The sequence below is a fragment of the Pipra filicauda genome, unplaced genomic scaffold (assembly GCF_003945595.2).
Source record: "Pipra filicauda isolate LSUMZ 115617 unplaced genomic scaffold, ASM394559v2 scaffold209_size2725305_pilon, whole genome shotgun sequence".
Lineage (NCBI taxonomy): Eukaryota > Metazoa > Chordata > Aves > Passeriformes > Pipridae > Pipra > Pipra filicauda.
Genome location: NW_024104320.1, coordinates 1,654,698 through 1,667,644, shown reverse-complemented (window position 1 = coordinate 1,667,644; position 12,947 = coordinate 1,654,698). Strand labels below are relative to the sequence as shown.

At 42.6% G+C, this 12,947-nt stretch overlaps 1 protein-coding gene across 1 annotated transcript in view; it reads right to left on the bottom strand.

The window, feature by feature from the left end:
• Positions 1 to 12,947, bottom strand: part of EVA1A (eva-1 homolog A, regulator of programmed cell death) — a 212,013-nt gene that overhangs the window by 98,362 nt on the left and 100,704 nt on the right. The window contains exon 5 of the mRNA XM_039380962.1: positions 5,885 to 6,028. Within this exon, the coding sequence (XP_039236896.1) occupies positions 5,885 to 6,028 (144 nt within the window). The remainder of the gene's footprint in view (positions 1 to 5,884; positions 6,029 to 12,947) is intronic.

Genomic DNA, 12,947 nt, shown 5'->3' with positions numbered 1-12,947 from the left:
GGTATAGATATAGATATTGTAGATAATGTTATCCACATGTAGACAACAGTGTGTCAGCTAAGCACCAGAAGCTCCCTTTATAGTCAGTACAGGAGAACTGTCACTTCAAATATGCAGTTCATCTCTTTCAGGCACTTTCTTTAGGATGAGATGATTTGTGCCTCAAAAGCAGCTGCTTCTCTCCATTACCTGTAAAAAGTATTTTTCTCAGATGGGAATGTCTACACTATAAATCTCTATGGCTTATGTGTCTACACTTGATCAGATGAATCCCACTTCATGAATTTTTCATTATTTGTAGTCATTACATGAGGACTGGATAGCTTTTTAAAAAATACTCTATAGCTAAGGAGAAGCACAGGTTTGATACAAAAATTACTGGACAAACTTCTCTTATCTTAGGAAAATAAGACAAAGGATTTGAACAGATGTCCTAAACCATCTCTGAACGTAATGTCTTGACAATGAAAGTAGCCACATAATGGAATTATATCATATCATTATTCTGTTGTTTATTTATTTGGTAGGTCAAACCTATGTGGCTCTGAATTTCAAATCTACATTTGTGAGTTCTGCTTCACGGCATGATACAAGAAGTCCAGTTAAACAAACATTATCAAACATTATACATTCAGTGTAACATCCCTAGACTGCCTAAAATGTTTACTTGTTTGTAAATTTTATTTCAATTTTTGAAGAAAGAAAGTTTGCATTACACATTCTGTGTCTCTCTTTCTCTGGCAAGGCCCTGTCTGCATTGCTCTATTTCAAAGAGATGTAAAAAGCTTTTGTTTTTTCTTAGAAGTTTGGAATTGCTCCTTTCCTACTCCTTTTCAGATCTTGGAATTGCTTTTTATAGCAACAGAAAGAGGTTTTGCAGTGATAAAAATGCATTTTTTACATTCATGAATTCATACATTTTAAGAGCAGAAGGAACCATTACATTCATCCAGCCTGAGGCATTGATAGATTTACTGCACAGGAGCTAATGGACCAGAGCACAGTCCCTTTGAGATGACAGTAGAGAATTTGTGCAGCTTTTTAGCCTCCCTCCTCATCACCATCATGAGGGCAACCACGTCAGAGCTCTCTTGTCTAACACAGACCCTGCCTCTAGTCCAGCTTGAGAGAACATTTATTTAAACAAAACATTTTGGAGAAAGATAGACTGCTTTCCCAAGTACCAGAGAAAGCAAAAGTCAGCACACCCCCACAGCCCCAGAGCACCTCTACCACTTCTCCTTGACCCTCTTTGGTCTCCCAGCAGCACCAGACACCCCAAAACAACAGTAGCTGCTGTTCCTATGCTCAGCCTTTGTTCTCTACCTGCACAGTTCTCTCACTGGGGTGTGAAGCGCTTGGCCCCTGGGACTCAGCTTATTGCCTCATAAAGCAGGATGGCAGGATTATTAATGTAGCAGAACTGCAGGATTTTCCAAGCTATTTATGAGTTACCATGGCAGTTCATTAGCTCTCAGCCCAATGAGCCCTTTCTGGCGAGCATGAATCACGCAGGAGGCACGCACGCATCTGAATGTATCACAGATATTCACAGATATTCACATCAAAAACACATCCACGACCATTTTTCCTCCATTTTGTCCAGAATATATCTAACAATGGCACTAAAAAGTCATCAGTTATCAGGACCCATATCCAACCCACTGAAACATGTCTAGATACAAAGAAATTCACAGTCCCCATCCTTTTCTTTTACTCTCATGGAACCATTTCTGACCAATGTCTGTATTTAAAGAACAGCAGGTCCTTACCAGAGGGTTTACATCAGCAGCCTTCAGAGACTGCACAAGGAGGCGGGTCTGGCAGCAGGGACAGTAGACACCCTGACTTTCAGTGCTAAAAATAAGGTTTCACTTTACACACAGACAAGCCCCTCATCCCCACTCAAGGAAAGATTTGAGAAAATATTTAACTTTCATAGTAATTATCCATAGGTCTTAAAATAAAGCACTTCAATGCTTCCTTGAGTCCAAGTGGCACTATATGTGTGAAAAAATTCTACAGGTTTTAGTGCAGTGCTGAGTTAGGACTTCAGCATATGCCAAAAAAACAAGTCTAGCAAACTAGAGAGGAAAGAGATATAGAGAATTAAAGGGATCCTTTGAAGTTAATAAGTGGACAATTAAGAAAAAGGAAAAAGTCAAGAGCACAGTAACTTTTATCAGTAAGTGCAAAGCCACTAGCAAGTAACACTCAGATATTACAAATACAATGTTTTATACCAAAGAAAGACAGAGAGACAGGAAGATGGTTGGTGGAAGAGAAAGAAAGAAAAGCAAGAAAAGCAAGCAAGCAAGCAAGCAAGAAAGAAAATCTATTTAGTCTTTGTTGCACTATTTTTCTCACTTGCATTAATTTTTTATTTCCTTTTACCCTCTAAGATTTTCATGACATTTTAAAGGAAAATCAGAGCTTAAATTTTTATATTTGCCTCTAGTTAGAGCTGCTACACTCAGAGATCAACCTCACAATGCCTTATGAGCTTCTCAGAATTAACTTGCCTTTTCCCTTTGAAAAAATAATTAATGTATTTATTAGTGCAGTAATGGAACCCACATACTGGAAATTCCCACCTTCCACACCATCCCCTTAGCTAAATCTGCCTTTGGGCCAAAATTTTGTACTTCAGCTCCTGCCAAGGTTAAAGTTTGGAATGTTTTCATGTTGGAAGATTTTTCATCTCTTTCCTTGGTTGGGCTAATGGGACCCTACTGCACATGGGAGATCACTGCCATTTACTTGTTTGTTACTTGTTTCAATCATACCAGTTACATACGGTAACTGGTGGCATTTCCCTCTCAGCCAAGTGATGCCAACAGGCGTTGAGCCCAAAATGCAAAGGGATATAATGTGATATGGAGAACTGCTGGCTTGAGACATTCCCACTGGCTGGAGTAATTACAGCAAATATTTTAAAAATTATACAGCTGGGTAACAAGTTAGTTGACACCTTTATTTAAGATGAGATTCATCAACAAAATTGTGTATGTATGTCAGGCATTCTCATGTCCAATAAAACGTGGAGGCTAGAGGAATAAACCTCCAAGAAATAAAGATATGGCTTAAAGAAAGAAAAGCTTTTGCCTCATCCATTTACCGCTTGGAGATCTGGAACAGGGCTCAGCTTGTGCTGTCAAGTTAGAGGAGAACAGTCTGGACTTGCTGACCTGAGAGACCCTTGCAGATGTTCTCCTGCCAGGACTGGGAGATAAGTCACCTCACCAGCTCATCCCTAGGCTGTCCACACAGCCAACACCAGCATTAATCCTGTCACAGGGTCCATCTCAGCAAAAGAGCTGTGATTTCTGCTAACAACACCAGTTTTCAGTTAATATTACTTTTTGTCACCTCATAAGTTACTCCCTCAGCAGATTTTTTTCATGAGTTGCTATCAGAAGAAGACATATTAGTCTCTTAACAGCCCTCCCCATGCTTTAGCAGCGAGAGCAGAGTCCAGCTGCCCTGTCCCCATACTTACTGTAGTTTCTCACAAGGGAAATCTCTGTATGAAGGCTGTCCCACCCACACTGCCATGTCCCCCACTATGCTTGCTCTCACTACCTCTTCTGAAGCAGCACAGTGGGTCAGCACTGATCAAGATCACATTGCAATTTTTGTCACAGGTAAGACCAGTGACATGGTCCAAGCTGCTGAACAATGGCAGGACATTTCTGCCACAGTCTGACAGACAGGGAGTGACAGAGAGGACCAGACCAACTGCAGTGCCTGATCTCAGGGAGTGATGAGGTCACCTACTTGAAGCAGCAAGAAGAAGGGTTGAAGTGATGCTGAAAAAATCCATTTTTACACCCATCACATTTCCCAAGCTAAGCCAGGGTCATTCTGCATTTTTCACTGCTCACCAAAGCCACATCCTTCATTCCAGGGGTCACATGTTTCCAACTGCAAGCGGGGGGGAACAGGTACCTGTATCTACATAAAGGCCACAGGGAAGTGCAATCACATTTGTTCATCAAAGCCTTTCACTCCCACAGGTTTTGTGAAAGTAGGAGAGCACCATACTAGAAGCAATAATGTGTGAAGCTTTATGGAAACCTGAAACAAAGAGATATCAAACAGGAGGTTCACTACACTACCATGCCCTAAACCATAAGAATATCAAACTGCTTGGTTTTATCATTTCTTCTGAAAGAATGCCAAGACTTAGTTCTGTCTGACACAAGCAGACAGGACTGGAATTTGATTTCTTGTTTATTTGGTTTTCACATTTTGAAGGATTTTGCTGTTTGAGGCGAGAAATATGTGTCTGTTGATCACAAAATCCAGCTCAGAGACATGTCTGAGATCATGATTTTGAAAAGGAACCATGGCCACCTTCAAAGGATGAGGCAGATTTCACCCACGGAAAAGCAAAACATGCCATTTTGTGCTCTCAAGCGTGACTCATTTCCTGATGCAGTTAGGCTAGGACTAGGAAAGCTAAGGTCAGATTAAGAGATCATTAATGTCTTTTGTAGTGGACTTTGAGACCAGGATCGCAAAGCCAGAATAAGGCTGTTGAGGCCTTTGAAGAAGAAATCCTCTTGGAAATACATCATGGGGCTCTGTTTGTTTTCCCTGGATTTGTGAGGGATGGAGCTCCTGTTTTGCTGCATTGCCTTCATTTCTGTCAAATCCCCATGAGGATAAGCTTCTCTCCAGTCTCTTTATGAGGAAAGTGATATAAAAACCTCACCTTCCTGACTAGAAAACTCTCAGGGCTTTGCATGGATAGCCTTGCTACTTCTTGCTACATCATTTCAAACAAAACCCAATCTTCCTGCCTCTCCTGCCAAACAAAACAACAGCCAGACGAACTCAGAGCCTCATTGCTTCTGCATTGAAGTCTCTGCTCTTCAAGGTTCTGTACATGTACATGTAGCAATTGCACAAAATGCTGTGGTGCCTCCATCTCAAATGGCATCAGGCTCAGTCTCCTGCAGTTACACACAGGGAGTGACACACAAAGCTGTTGTCTGAGGACACAAAATTCCTCCTCTACCACAGGCTCTGCCATCTCTCACCACATTCAAAGTAGCACCAGAATTTCCTCTTCCAAGTGGATGCAGAAAGGAACAGAGAGATAAACCGAGTTGATCCTAGCAACGACTATGTAAGCAAAACCCTGAAGAAAATATTTTTAAATATGTCAGATACAAATGACCAAAATATCATCACACAGTAAGAAAACAGACCTGATGTTGTTTTTATACCACGGGGCTCAGACAGGAACAGAATTTTTCCTGTGTTACAAAATAAGATGACTAGTCAGGTAGGAGCACAGTGTCTGCTCAATACAATGACTTAAACTCCCAACTTAGAGCTCCAACTGTTTATTTTATATTATTTTTTTTAATAACAGTATTTTGTTCGGAAAAAATGTTACAATTTTCACTTGAAGATTTTGGGAGTGACTTTCTACTAACACAGTGGATGAGTATGGATTGGTATTCATCTGATTCTAGGGTACAAAATGAAATACAGAACAAAGTAATAAGGATCCTCCTGATAACCACAACTTTGCTGCAGGGTGCCAACATTCAGGGTGTAAACTTCCACTGAGCGGATTGATTCCACCACCAGATTTTCCTGCCTTGAAGAAACAGCTGACTGTGTTCATAAAATATCATTTCCACCTTTTTTTCTTTTTCTATCAAGCCAATGAGTACAAAAAGTGACAGAATTAAACCACTCCAGTGATCCACAGAACTTTCCCCCTGTTGACTAAACAAGAATCACCGTGAGCCAACTGGAAGCTCAACAACTTTTTGTGTATGATAATGTCTTGTTGTTCTCTACATACCACTGTTCATCAAACATACACCCCTGTGAGAGTTTAAAGTAAGAGAATTTTGTGACGTACCACAGGTGTAGATGACATTAAGATGCTTTTGGATGCCTGGGTAACAAGGATCTCCAAATTCATAGGTGCTGGCATATATGCTGCAGCTTCTTTTCCCATGACAGCGCTTGATCATGAGCTGGAGAGCAGTAGCTGACTGACACTCTAAAAGGGAAAAACAATACCTCTTTTTGAATATTTGTCCATTCACAACAGAAATTGCCTAGAAATAATTTACCAGATGCAGACTGAGAGCACATACATGTGGGATTTCCATATTTAAAAGTCTTTGTGCTTACATGGGAAGGTGTATCTGACTCTAACACACCTCTAATAAATTGTAAATTGATGAAAGGAAATTACCAAAAAGATCACTGAAGAATCAGAAACCCCCATGCATCTGTAGAAAGAAGGCTGCAAATAAAAGATGGCTTGTTTTCACAGGGAAAAGGCTATCTATAATAAAAATAATTACTTATCATTCTACAAAGGTCTGAAAGGACTCTAAGACAGGTATCAGTATCTTCATTTTAATAGATGGAGAGAAACAGCTTCACAGAAAAGTAAAAAGACTAACAAGAGCAGATCAATGCAGAACATGGGGAAAGGTCTCAGATCTTTGGATTCTTACTCCAATGTATTTATTCAAAAACACTACAAGCTTCCCCATGGGCTAAGAGACTGTCATAGCAACAGAATATATGTTAATAAGCCAATACAGTTATAATATTCATATGGAATTCATGCAGATTAATTTAGCTGTCCAATAATGCCATGGATCACAGTAACATGAAAAGTTATTAACAAATTCCCATCTCACGGGTGTGAGGGAGTTGGACACTGGGGCCTTGTTGGGGAAGGGTAAAAGTATGATTTGATTTGGGTGTGTTGGTTTTATCCAGGTTTTGCTTGCGTAGTGGGTGGACTCTGGATGGGGGGCACCTGGTGTCCAGCCAGGGTCCACCCACCATGCAAGCAAAACCCTTCACTCCTGATTTTCTCTGCCTCCTTCCCTCCTGTGACACAGGGGGACAGGGAATGGGGGCTGCATTCAGTCCATCACATGTTGTCTCAGCCAATCCTTTGTGGGGAGGACTCCTCACACTCTTCCCCTGCTCCAGAGTAGGAACAGGCTGCTCTAGCTTGGGTCCCCCGTAGGGTCACAGGTCCAGCCAGGAAACCTGCTCCAGCACAGCCTTCCCACAGGGTCACAATGTCTTTTGGGTATCCCTCTGCTCTGATGTGGGTTTCTCCATGGACTGCAGGTGGATCTCTACTCCCCCATGGACCCCCATGGGCTGCAGGGGCACAGCTGCCTCACTGTGATCTGCACTATGGGAATCTCAACTCCTGTGACTGGGAAGGAGGAGCAGCTGCTGCCCCTACTTCTTCACTGACCTGGGTGTCTGCAGGGCTGTTGCTTTCACACATTTTCACTTCTCTCTTTCCTGGATGCAACTGCTGTTGCACAGTAACTTCTTTCCCTTCTTAAATACGTTATCCCAGAGGCACTTCCACCATCTCTGCTGGGCTAAGCCTTGGTCCGTGGTGGTTCCTCCTGGAGCTGCCTGGCATTGGCTCTGTCAGACATGGGGGAAGCTTCTGGCATCTTCTCACAGAAGCCACCCCTGTAGGCCCCTGCTACCAAAATGTGAGCAGGCAAACCCAATATAGCTTGTTTCATTTTGAGGGGAAGAGATGAAGAGAGTTTGGATAGGCTTTTTTAGCCTTTGTAACACCCATAAGAGCTGTGTCAAGTGCCCCTCTCTGGCCCCAGCTACAGACAGATGTGATCAGTGTCCCTGTGTGGCCTTAGAAGATGTTGTATTTCTAAATCTAATGAGTTACTGTGAGGTGGAATAATTATAATATTGTCATCTACCAAGTAAGTAGAAATTTGTTTTAAGCGCATTTATTCCATGCAAGTAGAAACATTTCTTATATCAGGAATTTAGAATATGGAAAGCCCCAAAAGTAAGTATTTTCACAAGTCCTATTTTCTATCAGATGTTTTTGCCTGTCTTCTCAGCTAGGGTGAAAACAATTTGTATAGACAAGGTCTTGAGCTTTTAGGTGCAAGACTGATAGTTTGTTTTCACCATCCAGCCAGGATCAAGCTTAGGGGGAAGCTGACAAGGAGACATTTCTTCAACATCAAATTGTTGCTAAAAGCAACAGGACAGCTGCAGAGAAAGGCATACAAACCCCTTTAGGTCACTAATTAGGAGGGAAGGAAAGGGAAAATGAACCCCAAAAGGTATTGAGTGCTAGAACAAGCACAACAACAAAAGCCATGAAAGACATGGGAAAGCCACAGAAAACCAAGCCTAGAGGGTAACATGTTTTTTTTCTCAAATCAAAGGCAGCATGATGCAAATGACAAAAGAACAAGGCTCCATGTGAACATTTTCATACTGAACCACCCAAACCTCCTTTGGGGATTTCTGATCCAGTGAGTGTCAGAGGTTCCAGTGGAAACATCTGGCATGCAACAATCCTGATTCATTGTCTTTTTGCAAATGTCCAGTTAGAGAAATTCATCAAATCTAAGCACTGCAGAGGATTTCATGGAGGGTGCCTATTCTTTTTACTTGTTATTGTTCCCATACAAAACAGGGAACATCCCACAGCTGTCTGCTCGAGGGCCTTGCCCCCTGGCACAGGAACATTACCCATTATTTGTCCTGTGAGGGGCACAACAAGGCTTTTGCATATGTCATCCCCAGAGATGGTCAGCCTTTGGGACGTTCCTCATGCAGGAATGTGCAGTAACTACAGACTCTGCTCTCCACCTTAATGAACTGGATTGACTCTTCAGATGTCAAAGCTGTAGATTCAGCTCACTGAAAACACTTCTAGGAGTTTTATTTGTCATATATCCTCACAGTAACATTGGCAGTTTTTCTAGCTATCAGTAGTCATGTCCTGGTATCGATGACTTCCTTCCTCCCATGCAGTTCTGAGGAGGCCGTGGTCTCCATTCATGCAGACTTTAGCAGAAGCATCTGCATTAGGAAATCAAACAGAGCTTAAATCTGGACACACTGTTATCCACCTTGTTTTGGTGCTGCCCTGTTCCTTAGAATGATTTTGCCAACAAGCACTACTCCGAACAGGTAATACAGCCTGAGATCTAACAGGGTTAGTCCCAAATATCATTTTACAGAAGGCTCCCACAGTATTTTGGATGGAAAGCATGGACACAAGGTCACCCAACCACAGGGCCAGGCAGTAGCAGGCTCTTTTCACTGTATCCAGTCCAGAGCAGCTGATGTGTACATGGCAGGTGAGCACAGTCCTGATGCCACCTTTATCAGGCATCAGCTGCATTTTTTTTGGCCCAAGAGAAGACAGCCCTGCCCATGATATCCACTGAAAACAACATGCCATACTGCCTACAGGCAGCTGTGGGGCCCTACTCTAGTCCCCTCACCAGCCCCACAAATAATGTAGCTTAAGTTGTAAGAGCCTCTTCCACATAGCCCTAGGTACCCAACCTCTTCTAGGTAGCTCCATTATCCAGAGTAGGTCCTAACACTGCAATCCTTACTGGTATTTTATCAGTGCCCAGGTCCACTGTTTTGGTACATGTTCACTGGTAAATGAAAACTTACGCTGGACCATCCCTGGCCCTGAGGCCAACTGTGGTGGAACAGCCCATAGCCATGATATTAAAAACTCTTACCCTCCAAAACAGAGTGATGGTACTCAGTCTCTGTCCTACAACCAGTCTCAAAACACCTCTGGAAGCATTCAAAGCCAGGATAGACAGGGCTTTGAGCGACTTGGGCTTAATGTAAAATGTGCCATGAGCAGGGGTGTTGGAACAAGATGATCTTTAAGGTCCTTCCAACCCAAACCATTCTTGGATTCTATGATCTTTGGGACAGACTAGGAGTGTGTTAGCTGGACTAAGCCAACAAACTATGCCATGGATCATGCTAATGTTTCTCAGTACAGAAGATCTATTTCCAGAACCTGTGCCCAGGCCCTGGTACTGCTAGTTTACCTGTCTATATGTAACCCTACATACCCAACTTCTTTGGGCACAGACCAGGCCTCCATATTCACAAATATCAATAGCAAATTCCTCAGCTCTCCAATTGCCAGGCTACTCTAGCTCAACCTGCAGCAGCCAAAATGAGCAGTAAAGCAGAAGAGACTGTCTATGCTTCAATTACACATGGGGATGAAAGCCTCTAGCATAGAAAACAGAGCACCAAGATTGTAAAAGCCTCTTTTACATGGACTTTTTGCAAACCTTGTAATATATCCAGGGAAATATACACAGGGAGAAAAGTCACCTGTTGTGACAACAGCACATAAACCATCCCATAACTTAGCTGAAAATAATATATGGAGCCTACCCCATCCAACCTCCTGCTCAAAGCACAGCCAGCTTTGATGTTACATCAGTTTGCTCAGAATTTGTCCAGGCAAGTTTACCACAGAGAAATATTCCCCAAACCCCTCTCCAGATGAAGAATGAAGAATTTTATCCTTGTATCTACTCAGCTTTCTATTACTGCAACTCGTGTTCATTGCTTTTGGTGTTAGTTTGCTGTTTTTTCTGTGTGTTTCCAAGAAGAGTCTTCTGCAGAGCAGCCCATGCAGTAGTAGAAAACAGCCATAAGGTCCAATCCTGAGCTTGCTCTTCTGGGGACTGAAAAATGCCAGGTCCCTCAGCATTCCCCCATATACTGTGTGCTCCAGCCCCCTCACCAGCGTGGTGGCCCTTCACTGGACTCGCTCTTCACCTGGAGAAGTATCACTTTACTTGGAGAACCTTGAATTGGACACTTTGGTATTCCAGTTATACTGTAACAACGGTCCTGCTCGATTTGGTACCACCTACAAACTCTGCCCCATTATCCAGGTCGTTACGGAAGATTATAAGCAATACTGGTCTCTGACTGCTTTTAGGTGGCTGCCAGCTTGACTTCAATATAGCATGGTGGAGGTTTCTTTTAGTACCCCATTTGCTTGGCTCTTGCAGCAAACAGCCACAATTTAGGCAAGTCTTACTCTTTTCACTGACCTCCAGATCCTAACGAGTACCAAAATCTGGTGGATACAGGAGTGGTAGAAAATCATCTGAGGTACCCATGTTAGAAGATCCAGCTAAACTCTACTGACAACAGCAGGCATTTACCATTTACCCATATGGTAAATCCAAATACTCTTCTCATTTTCCCCATGGTAAGACCTGAGCCATTCTCTTGGAAGGAGTCATATTTTTCTAGCCCTGAAAAAAAAAATTGGCTCTAAGAACAAATTTTGACCAAGTATTTACTTCAAAGATTTTCTTTTTGTTACAAAGGGGAAATTTTCCTGGTTTTCCCTCCACACAGTTTCTAAGCAAAAATGCCTTGTGCATTCCCATAAATGCCAGGGCAAGCAGCCACCAGTGTTTTGAGGGAAGACTACACCAATATGGAAATCAGCTTTGTCTCTCTGATTTTCTTGGTTTGTCAATATCTTTGTCGTCCACATTGAACTGAAAAATGTAAGAGCAGCAATCAAAACCTCCATGTGACCATCTTCCTTACACACTTCAAAGGGTTTGTGATAAGGAGCTCATTTAGCTGGATGCCAAAATGCCATATTCAAGCATCTTTATTCCCTCACTGACTAGAATTGAAGATGTCAATAATACATCTGAGAGGTGTCTGAGTGATAGATGAGACTACAGCACCCTCATACATCACAGTCACCACCATGTCATTTGGAGCTCTAGGAGTGACATGGTATTTTCTTCTACCCCTATGTCTCAGGAGTATAAAAACACTGAACATCACTCCTGTTGGCTGTTATGAAGTGAATGTAGGTAATTTAACTTCCAAATGTAAATAAGTCCGTAGAGAACTCGTTCAAGTGAGAGTTCCAAGTATATTAATACCTCTTCTGGAGGTGATTCCAGGTCAGAAGTCTTCACCTCCAGGTGCCCATTCTCAGAGCTCAGAGAGGGAATAAAACAGAGGCTCTCTTATCCATAAATCATGCAGTTAGCCTGCCAAAAAGGTGCAAGGAAACCAAGCCCAGCAATGTGGTGCAGCAGAACTGGGCTGTGGTCCCCTTCAGCCGGCCAAATTCATTTTTTTTCTTCAGGTCTTCAGAAGTGGGAAAGTAGACATGGCACTCTTCTTGTACCGGATGTCATGCTCATTCAGGGAAACATTACAGTTGGACTCTATGATCTCAGAGGTCTTTTCCAACCTTAACGATTCCCTGTTCCGTGATTTCCTTTCTTCTGCTTCTTGTTTGCTTGCTAAATGCAAATTACAAATGTTGTATGAGACACCACCCTGGCACCAGTGAGAAAAAAGTGATCCCGTGTGTCAGAGGTGTGGGAAGGACGCTCACAAATGCCAACACTGTATCACTAAGTCTGAGGTAAGTACTGCTAAGCAGAGCCAGGCCCCTACCAAGAACCTTTAAAAGCTCAAAAAGCTCAAATCTCACAGTAGAGCAATAAAAACTGCTTTAAGACCTCATAGATAGAGACCCACTTAGAGAGGTTGGACCAGAGTTACCCTCAGCTTTCATTAGTCTTGGCTTGCTTCAGTACACTGCCAGAGAGCAAACACGAATCCTGGCTATGGTGAAATTTCCACATGTGAAAGTGTTTAAAGGCATCAGCTGTGCTTTTGGAATATGGTATTTTAAAACTAAAGTTGGGGATTTGGGGGGAGTGAGATCAGCTTACTTTATTCTCTTTATTTCTGGCCCCACTTTCTAGAAGTTGCACGACCCTCCAGCCTTGCTCCTGGATCACTCCACAAATGCAGATTGCTGGAAAGTTTCATTTCACATCCCTTAGTCCAAGCCCTCAGTGGGTAATTCATCTTACCAGCTGCATTTAGTAGGATATGACGCCTTAGTCTATTTTCTTTATTAGCCCAACCTCTCTCAGGGTAAAAACCCAAATCAGGGCAGCAGAGCCATGATGGAGGGTCTTACCAGCTGCAGCTTGCAGAGTTGGCTTTAAAACTGGAGTCGGTCTCAGTGATGTAATGTCCATATCATCAAGCTCACCACAATGAATGGATTTTAGTCAGTTTAAGGCTGCTTCCCAGCATGACTA